Source organism: Lontra canadensis, unplaced genomic scaffold (genome assembly GCF_010015895.1).
Source record: "Lontra canadensis isolate GAN:19392208 unplaced genomic scaffold, GSC_riverotter_1.0 scaffold91, whole genome shotgun sequence".
Classification (NCBI taxonomy): domain Eukaryota; kingdom Metazoa; phylum Chordata; class Mammalia; order Carnivora; family Mustelidae; genus Lontra; species Lontra canadensis.
The window spans coordinates 7095378-7111891 of NW_022631085.1; the positions used below are offsets into that span (position 1 = coordinate 7095378).

The 16514-nt window shown below is 50.9% G+C and overlaps 1 protein-coding gene across 4 annotated transcripts in view; it reads right to left on the minus strand.

Moving 5' to 3' along the window:
- Positions 1 to 15618, minus strand: part of NUBP1 (nucleotide binding protein 1) — a 29695-nt gene extending 14077 nt beyond the window's left edge. For 3 of the 4 annotated variants that reach the window (XR_004380161.1, XR_004380160.1, XM_032836328.1), the window contains exons 1-5: positions 15507 to 15618; positions 10528 to 10755; positions 10345 to 10449; positions 7677 to 7810; positions 1139 to 1207 (exon numbers count right to left, since the gene is read on the minus strand). Coding sequence is in view for 2 of the 4 variants with exons in the window: in XM_032836328.1 (XP_032692219.1) it covers positions 1139 to 1207; positions 7677 to 7810; positions 10345 to 10449; positions 10528 to 10546 (327 nt within the window). In the remaining 2 variants the exon portion in view is untranslated. Of the gene's footprint in view, positions 1 to 1138; positions 1208 to 7676; positions 7811 to 10291; positions 10450 to 10527; positions 10756 to 15506 lie in introns of those variants that run through there. The other variant, XM_032836329.1, reaches the window with a different exon arrangement.
- Between the last annotated feature and the right edge of the window lie 896 nt (positions 15619 to 16514).

The following is a 16514-nucleotide window of genomic DNA, read 5'->3' on the forward strand; positions in this document are numbered from 1 at the left end:
TAAATGAAACGAGCCGTAGCACAGGAGAACAAAACGGCCGAACTTCTCTCTCGCACCGTGTGAACTATCAGTGCCCACAGAAGCCTCGCGGACGGTGTGGTGGGTGCCCAGAGCCCGCAGGCCAGCAAGCGCAGCCGTGCAGTGGGTGCACGCCACGGGGCCTGCTACCGATGGGTGCGCGGGCAGACGTGCGCCCTGCAGCTCGGCCTCCACCCCCGACGGCCTCGCGCCCTTCCCAGCACCCTGGGCAGCATATCCCAAGCCCCGAGCAGAGTCCACAGGCCCAGCCTGTCTGCTTCTGGCTCCTGTCCCCTCCCTTTGTCCCTCTGCCACTGTATGGAGGACACGCCTGCTTCAGCCATCCTGTACTTGCTCTCATGGCCCAGAAGGCTCTTCGCCCACTCCCCACAGCAGGGTGCCCTTGGCTGCACCCTGACTCGCCCCATCCCCTTACCCAGCCTTCATCCTCTACTGTCTATCAACTGCCCCCTCCCCCCAGGGCCGGGGGCTTCATCTGCCTCGTTCACCACTGTACCCCAACCCAGCAGGGCCCGGCAATCACATCAAGAATGAGCCCGTCTGACACCCTGGGAACATCCTAGCCCCCCAGCCCCATTTCAGTGCACTGCCTTTGAGGGGGCCCCTTTCCAGAACAGCTTCTTGCCACGCAGGACAGGAGGGGGCGGCCAGCACCTGCGTGGACTGCTGTGGTGCTGCAGCCCTGTCCCCACCCCATGTCACTCTGCCACTCACAGTCTCCGTTCCCCAGGGGTGACAACAAGGGCAAAAACATTCCCTCGTTTCCAGAGTACAGACACCTGGCAAGGACTGGTCTAGCTTTCCCAGGCACTGCGACATCTCTGTGCCCTACTTCCACATTTTACTTGCTGTTTCCCTTCCCCTCTGAGAAGGGACTGAAACTGAGGGTTCTCAAATGGCGCAGGCGTACTTGACAGTCCCAGTCCTCCAAGTTCACAGTGGCCGCTGAGGCAGACAGACGGACTGCTGAATGTGCACCTGGGTTCAGCATGGCCGTGTAAAAACGCACGGCTCTGCTGACCCCTCTGTGTGAGATTACAGTCCGGGGCCACGGCATGCCGTGAGAATACTTTCCTGCGGTTCCTCCTAGGCTTATTACCTGTTCTCCTTCCAAGCCCATTATCTTGGGAATTGACGGCCCACATATGTCAATGTCCAGAAGAGCGACCTGGGAAAAAAGAAGAGACCAGAACAGTGATGCAACTGAATGTACAATCTTCCAGATGTGCACCAGTGGGAAAGGAGGGAGGAGGAAATGAGGAAGGGGAGAAGATGGAAAGAAATGGAGTCAAATGAGGACCGAGTAGAGTCTCGGTCCCCATCCCCCATGTCTAGCCTAACTCTGGGGTGATCTTCTGGAGCCGGCGTCAGGTCCCCTAAAGATTCGGGCCCAGCCACCATCCACTTGGCCTTTACCATGGCCTTTACCATGGGCCTGAGGGGCGGGTATCGTGATCCCGGCTTTCCAGAAAAGGGAATGGAGGTTGGAGAGGCCCAGGGATGCGTTCAGTAAGCAAGCAGCAGAGCCAGGACCTAGCCCGAGTTCTGGCGACTCCCCCACCAGGGCTCCTTCCATTAGCCCGGGAGGACTAGAGAGGAGGGCCCAAGTGGAAACTCCCACCAAGCTCTGACCGAGCCCCACTGTGCTGTGATCCCGAAGGTTAATGACGGCTTAGCCTCAATTTCTAAAATAAGAAGGAAGACTAGAAAAGCTCTTTGCTGGTGATCTCTGCAACGTCCAATCACTCCTTCCACCCCAAACACCCTGCTTTCTTGGTGTGATAAACGAGAAGGTCTGAGACAGTCTCCAGGAGCCATCTGAAGAGCAGAGTTAATATTCATCTTGAAAAGTCAGATACCAAGCATCCAAAGTGCAGCACGTCTGGGTAACTTTTTAACTTGCCCCGAATTGGTTACTTGCTTCCTGCTTCACTGCCCCCTGCAAACCCCTACCTCCTGCTTCCTCACACCCGTGATCACGAAGACTGTTCATCCTGAGACCAGCCGCTTGCCTCCCCCGCCCTCTGCTGGACCAGCTGAAGAAAGCACCAGAAAGATGCCGTCGCCGCACGGCAAGGCGGGTGTGTGTTAATGATGCACAAACATTCTATCTCGGAGACTCACAATTCAGGAAACTACACCATTACTATGACCCTAGCAGACTTCACAGCACTTTCGGTTTCTAGCCACTCTGTCTCTGCGCCCTTTCTTTCGGGAACAATTTAATGTTTCAAGGAACTAAACTCCCCAAGGGGGTGAGTCTTGAGAAATGACTCAAGGAGGGAGGAAACATATCATGGGCACTCACGCCCATGGCGGTACCCAAAAAGGCTGTGAATGGCCCTGCTCTTCGGACCCCTGAGGGGCTCTGTGTTCCGTCCCTTTCAGACTTCCTGTCGAACCTGTCCCTACCTTAATATCCATCCAACTGGACTCCCTTTCTGCTCAGGCCAGAGAACCTGAGCAGAGAAACGTGCCTGAGGAAATCCTACCAGGGCCTCTGGGGAAGGTGCTAGAACCCTGATGAGACAAGCAGACTTCGCCACACCTCTCTCCCAGCCAGAGACTGGTGGAACAGGATAGTGTCAGGATCCACAACTTTCCCATACCCAGCACACCCAAACTCCCCCTTAAGAAGAGGTCCTGGGAGGTGACTCTTGGCACTCCAAGGCTGTGTCACCTCATACAAATGGCTTCTGTCAAACAAATGTTCAGGAGACCATCAGGCCCCTTCCAGCTCCAAAGTCTACTAGCCCTAGAGATGGGCCTCAAACACTTCAGTCCGGAAGCCCCCAGAGCAGACCTGTTATCTGCAAGGCGTGCTATAGCTCACAAGGCAGGACGACCTCCTGGTCACTCGTGGGAGCTGGTGCCCCTCCCATGGAGAAGCAGGATGTGAGTCTGCGGTGTCTCCCAGTTCAGGTGTCCTGCTCCCCTCACCACAACTCACACATGCCCGGCCCGCCTGTGAACCAGGGAGGCAGTTCCCAATTCTGCTCCCTCTTGGCTCATGCCCTTTGTTAACGAGCTGCTGGACACCTGCCTGCCTTGAGCAGAAGAGCCCCGCTCAGAGGCAGGGATGAGCTTCCACTGACAGCAGACAGGAAAGGGACCAGGAGTTTCCCTCCTGAATTTAGGCAAGGAAGAAATGTGTACTGAGAGTGATCAGCCAGACTCGGGATCTACTGTCTGTCACTAGCCCGCACCCTCTGGAGACAGGGCCGTTCCCAGTCACGAGTGGGATCCTGGAGGAAATACACTTTTCTTAGTGTGGACTTATTTTTTTTTTTTTTTTGGTAAGCCACCACCACATAAACAAATCTAGCTTCTCTAGCCTGATTTCCACACTGGATGGTACGTTTTCCTTCACTTGCCAAGTCCAGGCAACTACGTCACAACAGAATTATATAAAAGCACAATTTTACATAAACAGCTCTCTATTTCCAAGGGGTTACTTGCTTCTGGCCCGGTTAAAGCCCATCTTCAGAGGGCTGCTTAAGAAAAAAAAAAAACCAGAGGAATATAGGGGAAGGAAAGGAAAAATGAGTTAAGATGAAATCCGAGAGGGAGACTCGTAACTCTAGGAAACTAAGTGAAGGTTGTTGGGGGGCAGTCGGGTGGGGGGATGTACCTGAACGATGGGGATTAAGACACTGCATGTGACGAGCACTGGGTGTTGCAGGCAACTGGTGACTCACTAAATTCTACCCTGAAACTCGTAATACGCTATGTTAATCAGTTGATTTTAAATAAAAAGAAAATTAATGCACACACAAAATAAAATATGCCTGACAGCTTCTAAAAGCAAAGAACACTCTGGATGGTATGGATACTGTCTCAGAGAAATAATCAGTTTTTGGCCAACCAACTGGCCAATACGCATCTGACCCTCAAATGTCAGGAGACGGTTACAGAGTACATCAGTCCGTGCACTTGTACCTGCTCAGCCCCGTAGTTGGTGGCGGTGGGCCACGAGCCCGGCACTAAAGCAGAAATAATCACCCTGCTCCCCCGCGTTCCAGTTAGTGGGTAAAGGAACGACGCCTGCTATCACAGAATTCACTGAACACTTACTACGTAGAAGACATCAGACTCCGGCCTCATTCGTCCCCTGGCACTTGTTACACCCGCTGCCCTCATCTGGGCCCTTGTGGCTGCTCACGGAGACACGAACACCATCTCCCACCTGGCTTCCTGTCCCCTCTAATGACACCCAATCACACACTCGGCTGACGGTCATTGCGAGGCTCCTCAAGCAATGCTCCAATCCTGCCTCTCTGCTTTCCAGATGCCTTAGCAAGTCCTTCAAAGCCTCCCTGGTCTGGCCCAGCCTCCTCCTCGGGCCCCCTTCACCGGAGAAGCCCCACGACACTGCCCGCCACAAACACTTTCCATCAGTCCCCACCACAGGCCAGAGGCTGCCTTCTCTAAGCCCAGGGGACCCTCCCAGGCTTCCTTCCCTTGTCCCAGATCCCTAGAGCACATCTCGGAAGGTGGATGCCAGATTTCAGAGAAGCCCGCCTCAGCCACTGGCAGGCCAGCATTCTAAAATGCTCAGAACAGAAATGAGGAATAAGGGAGAATTCAGAGCCTGGGTGCGTGAGAGGAGCACCGAGCATGACAGGTCACCAGGTCCAGCCTCTTCCCTCCCAAGAAGGCTGGGCCTTGCCCAAGGTTTCAGTCTTGCTCCAAAGATGCACTACCCCAGCCGGCACCAGTGTTTCTGGTGCTACCAAGCAAACTAGGGGCCGGTGAACTACAACCTGGGGGCCAAACCCAGTCTGGTACCTGTTTTTGTTCAGCCCACAAGGTAAGAATGGTTATTACATTTTTAGAAGGCTTGGGGGGGGGTTGGAAATTTTAAAAAGTCTACTTCATGATGTAAAAACTATGTGAAATTCAAACATCAGTGACAGTAAAATTGTGTTAGAACACAGCCAAGTTTGTTTACAGACTGCCTATGGGTGCTTTCCTGTTGGAGGGCAGGACTGAGCAGTTGCCATAGCAACCGTAGGGCCAACAAAACCTAAATTATTCACCATCTGGCTCTTCACACAAGAGGTGTGCCCAGCCCTGAAGCAAATTCTAATTTCTTTCTTTCTTTTTTTTTTTTTTTAAAGATTTTATTTATTTATTTGACAGGCAGAGATCACAAGTAGTCAGAGAGAGAGAGGGGAAGCAGGCTCCCTGCCGGGCAGAGAGCCCGATGCGGGGCTCGATCCCAGGACCCTGGGATCATGACCTGAGCTGAAGGCAGAGGCTTAACCCACTGAGCCACCCAGGCGCCCCACAAATTCTAATTTCTTAATCCAGCGATTTGAAAACTGTATTCCTAGAGTCCTTGGATACTGGCGTAGGGTCTCGGTAGCCTCTGTGTCCTGAGCATAGCTCAGAACGGTGGGTTAGATCCTCTGTGCGCTGTAGCTGGCTTTTTTGTGAAGAAGTATCAAGCCTTATGTCAAGATCTTATGGTGTTGTTTCCTACTTACGTACAGTGGTTTATTTACTATAGGTATACAACACTGAAATTTATCCAGCTTTTAGAGTTTTTGTTTTTTATTTTTTTTAAAGATTTTATTTATTTATTTGACAGACAGAGATCACAAGTAGGCAGAGAGGCAGGCAGAGAAAGGGGAGGAAGCAGGGTCTCCGCTAGCAGAGAGCCTGATGCAGGGCTTGATCCCAGGACCCTGAGATCATGACCTGAGCCGAAGGCAGAGGCTTAACCCACGGAGCCACCCAGGCACCCCAGCTTTTAGAGTTTTAAAATATAACAGGCAATGTGTTACAGTTGTGAAATTTCAACACTAGGCTAAATGTACCTTTACAGTCCCTTTTAGCACTTTTTTTTTTTTAAGTCAAACAACAGTGAAAGGCCGTTAGAAAAGAAATCTAAACCTCAGCCTTCGTATATAAAAATAACTCAATGTTCAAAATGCATGCAAAGAAAACGAACGCTCAGGAATAAGTCGGTGTACGAAGGAGGCGTGATGACCACGGGAAAAAGTGAAATGGGAAGAAACAGCTTTCAACATGAAAACACACACAACTGTTTTCCTAACTCCTCTGCAGGCCCTGAACAGTGTCCTGGGACGCAACAGGGCAGGTGGCCATCTCCATCGAGAGCCCAGGCTCTCTAACCCAGGCCACGCACAGCACTGGCACCCAAGTCCTCAGCCAGGTCTCTCGTTTCGGGGGTCAACCCGTTGGACAGCAGGATTCTAAGAGACATGCACGCTGCTCTAGCAGTTCTCACGTGGAAACATGTTTTCCACTGGAATTTTGAACAAAATTTTATTTTGGAAGAAAAACAAAGATGAAATATGTTCTGTGTTTTTAAAAAAAAAATGAGAAACCACAGTATCCATGGTTTTATTAGGTATATCAAGTGGTAATCAACGTGAATACTGGGATCGCTTTTCTAGGGTCTGCAAAATTATCCTGAGTCCCACGAATAACTCAATGTATTTTTAAAATCACAGGTACTGGGAATTTCCAATCGAGCTTTGTGGTGAAAAGTTATTTCTTCCTCATCATACCATACCTTTCATTAAAGCTGAAATCCAGAGAGCAGCTGAACTTTTACTGGGCAACTGGAGTTTTCGTGCTCATGTGTGGGCTGGGGTACCAGTAAGTGGCCCAGTTCAGGGGCTGGCAAATGTTTTCCTTCCCAGGAGTCAAACAGAAAATACACTTGACCTTTGAACAAGGCGGAGGTTAGGGGCAACCCCTGTGCAGCTGAAAATCCGTGTATAACTACTGACTCTACCAAAATTTAACTACTAATAGCTTACCGTTGACCCAAAGTCTTACAGGTTTAACAGTCGATTAGCACATATTTGTGCATATGGGTATTATACACTGTACACTTATACTACACTAACCTCCAGAAAAAATGTTATTTAGAGAAATCATAAGGAAAACACATTTATAGTACTATAAAAAAAATCCAGGGGCACCTGGGTGGCTCAGTGGGTTAAGCCGCTGCCTTCAGCTCAGGTCATGATTTCAGGGTCCTGGGATAGAGCCCTGCATAGGCTCTCTGCTCAGCGGGGAGCCTGCTTCCCCCTCTTTCTCTCTGCCTGCCTCTCTGCCTGCCTCTCTGCCTCCTTGTGGTCTCTGTCAAATAAATAAGTAAATATTTAAAAAAAAAAAATCCACATATAAATGGAACCATGTGGTTCAAACCCATGTTGTTCAAGGATCACCTGTATTTTAGACTTTGTGGGCAAAATCAAGGACACTATAAAACAATTCAAAAGCAACTGTTTATAGATGTAAAAATCATTCTTAGCTCATAGACCGTAAAAAGGCAAGAGAGGGGCTGAATTTGCCCAAAGGCAGTTTGCAGACCTCTGGCTTAGAAAGAGGCAGGAAGGGACTGAGAGGAAGAACTCTGAACTTAACAAAATGATCAGCGGTGCCAAATGAAATCTACACTTGCTATCCATTGTCACAGGTAGGGAACCTAATGAAACGTTTCATCTCACTGCATAGCAGCCACGCGCTTCCTCCTCCTCTCTGCAAGGATCTAGAGTCCCAAGAGACCAATTCAATTTAGTCTAAGCAATCAGTTCTCCAGAAGTCATCACACATCCTCATATAGGATCCTCTCCCACTTTTCCCCAAGGTCTCACCTGTGTGTTTTCATCCTCTGCTAGGCCATGGGCAAGGTGGGCACTGAATGTGCTTTTTCCAACGCCACCTTTCCCAGATAATACCAAGATTTTGTGTTTCACGGTCTTCATTTTTTCTTTGATTTCTTCTATGGCTGCAAAGAAAGCAAATCAGGTGATTTAGTCCCTGAACTAAATTTCAAGTGTCACTTTTCCAATGGACCAGCAGGAGCTAAATCCTTGGGGCCATTTCAAGGGCCTGTGTGTGAAAGATCACCTAGTCAATGACAATAACAAGCACTACAAAGAAAATAAAGTTATTATCATCTCTGAAATTTTCTTGTTTATTGGTTTACTTGTCTGTCTCTTACTAAAACATAAGCTCCACGAGGATACAGCCTGTCTGAAATGTTCACAGCCATGTTCCCAGCTTCAGAAGAGCTTCACACATAGTCATGGCTCCCAACCTGGGGGCAAAATCCACCTGGGGACACTTTTGATTGTCACAAGGAAGGGGTGCCGCTGTTATGTAGTGAGTAGAGGCCACAGATGCTGCTTAATGTTTAACAATGCCGGCACCTGGGTGGCGCAGTAGGTTAAATGTTCAACTCTTGGTTTTGGCTCTGGTCATGAGATTGAGCCCCGTGTTGGGCTTTGCGCTCTGCTCAGCATGGAGTCTGCTGGAGATTGTCTTCCTGTCCTTCTGCCCTCCCCCTGCTCGTGTTCTCTCTCTCATATAATTCCTTAAAAAAAAAAAAAACAAAAAACCTAAGAATGCTCAGGACAGCACCCCACCCCAAAGAATTATCCAGATTAAATGTTCATAGTGCCAAGATTGAGAATCCCTTACAAACAGCAGGGATTTATGAGGACCAGTCACAGATAACCATCACAGATCATACACTTGCTGTGCACTCAACATTTCACCTTACTTCAATTCCTTATCATAACACCATGAAGTAACTAGTCTACCTGCCCCTTATTTATAATTTTTTTTTAAAGATTTTATTTATTTGACAAAGAGAGAAGACAGCGAGAGAGAGAAAGAGAGAGAGAGAGAGTGAGCACACAAGCAGGGGGAGTGGCAGAGGGAGAAGCAGGCTTCCTGCCAAGCAGGGAGCCTGATGTGGGGCTTGATCCCAGGACCCCGGGTTAGAAGGACCCCGAGCCGAAGGCAGCTGCTTAACAACTAAGCCACCCAGGAGCCCCTGTCCCTTCTTTAAAAAGTAGGTTACGAGGGGCGTCAGACTCTTGGTTTCTGTTCAGCTCAGACAATGATCCCAGGGTCCTAGAATCAAGCCCCAGGTCTGGCTCTGCATTCAGTGGGGAGTCTGCTTGGGATTCTCTTCCTCTCCCCCTCCCCCCTCTCCTGTTTGTGAGCACGCTCTCTCTCAAATGAATAAATAAACCTTAAAAAAAAAAAAAAAAACCCAAGAAGTTGGTTCCAAGCCCAATGTGGGGCTTGAACTCATGACCCTGACATCAAGAGTCACATGCACTATGGACTGAGTCAGCCAGGCATCCCGACCCCCATTCTGGATAAGGGAATGGAGGCTCAGAGACTTTAGGAGTCTTGCTCAAGGTCATACTGTTTGCGGGAACCAGGAATCAAACCCGAGTCTCTCTTTGAACTCGTTCACAATTCTCTCAGCCTCCTTTCTCTTCTTTTCTTTTCAATTTGACAGACAGAGATCACAAGTAGGCAGAGAGGCAGGCAGAGAGAGAGGAAGGGAGGCAGGCCCCCTGCTGAGCAGAGAGCCCCATTCGGGACTCGATCCCAGGACCCTGAGATCATGACCTGAGCTGAAGGCAGAGGCTTTAACCCACTGAGCCACCCAGGTGTCCCAGCCTCCTGCTTTTTAAGATCCTTTTGGTAAATCCCCAGAGTCTGTCCCACCCTCCAATTTGTCCTTCGTCATACTTATCGCTGCGATGATTTAATGCTTGCTCACTGGTTTATGGGGGGTCTCCCCTATTAAACTAACATCCACTAGGGCAGCGACCTCTTCTCTCTCATTCACAGCTGTATCCCCAGTACAAAGTACTGTGCCTAGCAGGCGAGGATGTATTTCTGTTAAATGAACAGGAGAAATGCTCCTTCTCAAAAGGAAAACAATTCCGGGCACCTGGGTGGCTCAGTGGGTTAAAGCCTCTGCCTTCGGCTCAGGTAATGATCCCAGGATCTTCGGATGGAGCCCCGCATCGGATGGAGCCCCACATCGGGCTCTCTGCTCAGCAGGGAGCCTGCTTCCCTCCCCGCCTCTCTGCCTACTTGTGATCTGTCTCTCTGTCAAATAAATAAAATCTTAAAAAAAAAAAAAGGCGGGGGGGGGGGACAATTCTGCCCAAGAATAAGCCAGAGCAACCCCCAGTTCAAAGTCTATACCCTATTCCCTAGGACGCTGCCTTCCACCCGACCACTGACTACTGCTGTCACTCAAACCTCTGGCTCCACCCCTTCCCTCCCGCCCCTAGACCCGCTTACCTTGAGACACGCCCTCCCTTAGACTGGCAGGTCAGTCCCCGGTCCTTCAGGCTCCGCCCCATCCCACTACTTCCCTCTACTCTTCGGACTTCTCCACAGCCCGCCTCCTCTAGGCCCACCCCTCCTCCTTAAAAGGCCCCCCGGGTCCCACCTCTTCCGGGTTGGCGCCCTTCACTTCCGGTTCAGGCCTGGCCCCTTCCTCACCTGGATCGGGAGCGGCGCCGGCTCCGGAAGCGCAGAGCCGCTGATTGGGGCAGCCCTGACATGAGGCCCCTCGGCCCGCCTGGGCGCTGCCGGTCCCGGGACAGCCTGCGCGGGCACAAGGTCACAGTTAGAGTGGCTCCAGTCCCTTCAGCCTTTCCACCCACGCCCCTTCCGCGCGCTCACCCTGAGGCACCTCCTCCATTCGGCTGCCTTCGATGTCTACGCGGTCACCGGAATACGCCTTACGTATTTCCGTCTCCCCGCGCCCAATTTGACTCTCCAGCCGCGCGAAGTAAGTCTCGGAAAGAGGGATTTGCTCACGCGCGGACCTTGTGCGCGGTGCTTGGGGCTGGTCTTTTCCTTTAAAGCCGAGCTGTGAAGATCTTTCGTAAATTATTCAGTGTATAGCTCCTAGGAACAAAGGCATTATCCTCCGTGACCTCAGTGCTCTTTCATACCCAGGCAATCGGATACTGATGCAAAATTATTAGCTAACGTGCACTTTATATTCAAACGTACTCAGTTGTCCCAAAGAAGTCCCTCCGCCCCCGCATCCTGGATCCCGTCAAAAGTCGCACCTGCCATTGGTCCTCATCAGGTTCTTAATTCAGAACAGTCCTCCTCTCCTGCCCCCTTGCCATTTTCTGTCTTTGAGGACATGAATGAATGTGGATACAGTCCAGGCCATTCATTCGCCTTATACCGTACCCACTCCAGGATCTTGTTCTGTCCGATTGCCCGCCCCCGCCACGATTAGATTCCGGTTAAAAGGTTTTGGCATAAGGCCCCTGAGTAATGTGAACAACGGTGGTGTCACAGCGAGAGGCACAGAATGACAGTGGGTCCCGCTGTTGGTAAGGTGAGGGCTTGGCCGCTTGGGGAAGGCGGCGTCCGCCCGCCCTGCCTCTCCAGCGAGTGGTACCCTTTTCCATCTGTAATGAATAAGGGTTCTGAGATGATTCCTGGAGGTCATACGAGTATCCTGTTCATCAACCTTGCCCTTGGCGGTTTTAGCACTGTGCTTGCCTGAACCCGTTCTAGCGGTGTTCCCAAACTTGTGCCTTTGGGTGAGAAAACAGAGGGTCCAAATGTCTGAACTCCTTTCCTCAGGTCACACTGCTGCTAGCGAGGGAGCCAGAGGGATGAACCTGGGCCGTGGGGCTTGTGAGCCTGCCGGGTCACCCATAACACACAGTGACAGGTGCCTCCGTACGAGCTGCTGGTGCCACCAAACTGCCATGATGCGTCGTCCTGGCACCCAGCCTGGCCGCCACAGTGGATAACGAAGCAGGTAATTAGTTTTATAAAAGCTATGACATTAGACAACAGGGGTGTTAGGGAAGAAGTCCTTAAAGGGCGGTGGCGGGGGTGACGAGTGGTGTTTCAGACAGAACGAACCACACAAATAAGCCCAGAGGTCAGAGAGAAAGTCTCCTGTTAGGCCGGGACTGTCCTGATCTGCAGTTTGCAGGTAGGAAGACAAGGTCACTGGGTCTTCCCCTCCTCAGTCCCTCCCTCCTCGCTCCTCCCCATAAGGCTGTAAAAACCATCATATTCCACACTAGAAAGTAAAATCAAGTAAACTTCCTCTCTGCTTTGCTCCAGATCTCTGTCCTGCAGTCCTCGGCCAAACTCCTGTCTCACTGGGGATGGAATTTTCCATCTGTGGGAGTGGGACCTGGAGGGCAGGAGGGAGGCTGCAGAGCAGATTTCCAGGCCCATCCTGACCTCCTGAATCAGAAACTCATGGGCTGGGCTGGGGAATCCGCTTCTTTATGCTCTCACCAGATAGTAATTTTATGCACTAAAGTTTGAGAACCACTTCTGAAGAGGAGTACGTCTCAAGACTCTGTCCTTGGCCCACTTGTAGTCACCCTTTCCACATCCTTCATGCCTTCAGGCCTAACAAACTTCTATCCACAACTCTTTCCTCAAACCACTTCCTCCTTCCAGAGTTCTTATCTCAGAGAATGGTACCCCCGCTGCCCTAAGAACTCAGGTCCGAAATGTGAGCATCAGACTTGCTTCCTTCTCACCATCTCCCTGTATCAGTTAGCACCTGCTGCGTAACAAGTCATAAATACACATATATGTATGTATATATGTATACACACACACACACACACACACACACACACATACATATATATACTGTGGTTAAAACAAAGATTTATTATTTCTCATGAGTCTTCTCATGCTCACTAATGTGGCATCATTCAGGGTGGAACAGAGTAGATTCTCATTCTCGTGTGTGCCTCAGTCTCCCTCCTTGTGACCACTGTCTCTCCACAAAAAATTCAGTGGTCTAGCCGAGCGCCTTTCCATGGCAGCTGAATAAGGCTGAGATCTGGTGCAGGGTCTCTTTCTCATATCGTACTGGTCAAAGCAAGTCCCAAGGACAGCCTGGGTTCCAGGGGCAGGGAAACAGAGGCCACATCTAGGTGGGCAGAGTGGCAGGCGTGTATAGAGATGGCGGTACAGGCTGGCAGTCATTGCTAGAAACGTTCATGATGTCTCCCTCCATGTCCAATCAGGCATCAAGTCCCCTGGCCTCACTCCTGTGTAACGTGATGGTGTAGTTCCCTAACTGGTCCCAGTGTGTCACCCCACTGTCAGCAAGTCCTCTGTTCTACCCCTAGACTCTGGGCTCAGGCATGTGACTGACTTTGCTCGTGAAATGTTAGCCAAAGTGAGCTAACAAAAAACAGGTACGAGCCTGCTCTCACTTTCTTCACTTGCCCCTCTGCCCTCACTATGAGAACACCTCGTGGGCTAGCCCGCAGGAGGGAAGACATACGGGGCCAGGCTGAGCCACCTGGAGTGGTCTCAGCCAAGTCTGTCCCAAATCAGGGACCCTGAGACCCGGGAGAGTCCAGAGCCCCTATCCAGACCCACAGGTGACCACCAGGTATGTGAGTCCTGAAGAACCATCCAGCCAACACACAGACTCAGGAGCTAAACAAACACTTCACTGTGTTAGGCCCCCAAGTTTGGGGTGGCAACAGACAGCTGACGCTACATGACATCATCGCCCCGTGACCTTCATCCAGACCCTGGTTCTCCTGGGCCTGCAGTGGTTTCTGGGTAGCCCCACTAGGCTATGTGGCCACAACAAGCCTCCCCCAGCCTGTAGAGGCTTGAGGCAGCAGAGATCATTCTTGGCTCCACCTACTGAACAGGTTCATGGGCACACACCTGCTCGTCGTTCCTCAGGGACACACAGGACATAGGCCCTACCGTCTCACGTTGCCATGGTCTGAGCACCAAAGCTGGAGCACATGACTTGTACGATGCTTCTTCAACACATCCCCCCCCCCCCCCCGAAACGACCCCTAAGCACACACCTTCTATCCAGAGAATCGGTCACACCCAAAAGAGGCATAGGGAGTGTGGTCCCTGGAAGGAGCAGAGACCAGGGAGTGGCCGGTACTGGACTGTCTCTCATGGTTCCCCAGGGGGCTCCTCTGCTACACGTCATACGGTCCTTTCCCCTCACAATTCAGATGGGTCACTCTGCTACTCACGCACCTTCCCTGGCTCCCCATGGCCCAAGCTAGCACCAATCTTGATACGGTTTTCAGTCCAGTCAACCCCATGACTCGGGTTACCCCTGCCACCCCATTTTTGCTCTGTGCCACTGTGCACGCCGAGCTCGATCTAAAACTGAAGAGCAGGCTTTTCCTTGGCACCCCAGCCATTCCTCTGCGGCTCACACCAGTCCTTCACCACGACTGTCCTCCCTCTCTGGCCCTCCTCTGGGACAGGTCACCTCCACCTCTCCGCATCATCCCACGGGAAGCTGGTTCAGGCCCATGGAACCCACGGCCTTCTCCTTTCCTGAACACGGCATGTTCCAGAAGTCTGAGCCCAGTTTTCCGTTTTAGGAACCCAGAAAGTGTGAATGCTGCAGACCTAACCAGAACCAGCGTTTGAAAGTCTATTTCTATTTACATCTCCTTTACATTTATTTAGTTTAGGGAGTTTGATAGATTTTACATTTAAAGTTTTTATTTCGGTCCCCCTGACTGAAGGTGGCAAGGAGGACTGAAACAGCAAAGCGAGAGCTAGAAATGTTGTCATTTCAAATGTGGAAAAACCTCAGTACATGCCAAAAGATTTAATTAGCTACGTTTTGAAAAGCTTTTAAAAATAAGTTTGTCAAAGTAGAGACCCAGCAGAAAGCTCAGCGACTGCCAGGGGTTGGGTTAGGGAGGGAGGAGTAGGCGGAGAGCCCGGGATTTTGAGGGCAGGGCAGCTCTCCCGTGTCAGGTGTGATGGCGAGTACTTGACATTGTGCACGTATCCCGTCTCCCAAACCCTGCACCAGCAAGAAGGAGCTCTAACTCACCCTGTGGACTTTAGTTAATAATAACGATTCACTATTATGGTTCACCCAGATGACCCCACCAACGCCAGATGTTAGTAATGGGGGAAATTGCCAGGGTGGGGGTGGGGGGGAAGAGGTAGAGAGGGAATATTCTGGAATTCTCTAAGCTTCCTGATAACATTTCTCCATATGCCTAAAACTGCTCCGAAAACAAAAATATTTTTTTTTTTCCTTTCTAAGTGTGGTTATACCTCCGATGTGATGAGAGTTTAAATGTGCGTAAAGGGTGCTGGGACACTTGTGCACATACCCCCTGTAGCTTCCTTTCTCAATGTGAGTTCATAGTATGATCCCCTGGGGGTCTTAGGCCAGGCACCTGCTCAGGCGGGGAGCCTTGGCATGTGCCCAAAGGGGTTCTGAACCCGGTTTCCAGTGTGGGGTTTCTCCAAACCAGCAAACAGCGCCGGGGCGCCTGCCGGGTGTCCTACAGTTGAGGCGGGTTCCTTGATTCTGATGCTCTTCACTGGAGATGGCGTTCGAATCCACAGATTAGGGGCTCAGTTTTACAGAACTGGACAACCCCCCCTCCCCACCCCACCCCCCGCGACTTCATGTGTCAGTTGCACTTCCCGGTTGTCACCTCTCCTGATCGCCCGGCTGTACTTTGGGGGTTCCCGTGATACACACGCCCCTCCGTGGACTGCAGACACCTGTCAAAGTCTAGATTGTTTTCTGACCGACTGGCTACAGATCAGTTTTCCGTGACCTTCTCTCCCTTTGGATTTGATTAATTTGCTAGAGCGACCCACGGAACTCAGAAAAACTTTCCACTTACCGGATGACTGTTTTTGCTGTAAAGGGAGAGAATTCCGGAACAGCCGGGTGGAAGAGATGCTTAGGGCAAGGTCACGGGGAGAGGGTGCAGGGCTCGCACGGCCGCACTGGGCACGACTCTTCCCAAACTCCCACAGTTCACCAAACCGGAAGCTCTCCAAACTGGCCTTTTGGATTTTGCGGAGGCTTCATCACACCAGCACGATTGATTAAATGATTGGCCGTTGGTGATTGGCTCAACACCGGGTTGGGGCGGGGGACTGAAAGTTCCAACCCTCCAATGGCAGGGTTGGTTCCCTGGCAACCGGCCCGCGTCCTAAGCCAAGGCCCTAAAGTCGTGTCATTAACATAACAAAAGACCTAACCCACTCTCTGGAAATTGCCAGGGGTTTAGGAGCTCTGTGTCAATTACGGGGAAGAAAACCAAACGTGTTTATTATAAATCACAGCATCACATCCTGTTTTAAAAACCCTCAGGGTCCTTTTAAATGACTTTGTAGGTCAAATGTAACGTTTTTAGACAATAAAATTGTCAGAAAATTAAAAACTCTTCAGAGTCTGTCGCGATAGCCCTCCAGACTCCCTAGGGTGTGGATATGTGAGATGCGTGAGGGCAGATGACCCGGGGCTCTACAGCCGGTGTTCTGAAGTCGAGGTCGTGTTCAAATCCTGATTCCAGTTCTCATGAGCAGTGCCTTCTCATCTGTGGCCTCGGTTTGCTCACCTGTAAAATGGGGATGATAAAGGCATTTCACACCTCCACCCCCACCCCATGCGGTTGCTGCGGGCGTAAAACACTGTAATTCATGGAAATCGCGAAACACAGAACATCCAGAGAGCAACGATCCAATACAGGCTTGTGTTTAGGTAAACTCAGGTGAAATCCTGCACCCTGTTTACGAATGCAGGAACGGAGGCCTAAACCGGGAAAGTTGAGCAAAATCACACGGCTGGTTAGTGGGTGAAACAAGACTACACCTGGGGCAAGCTGGTTCAGCATTTGGATGCC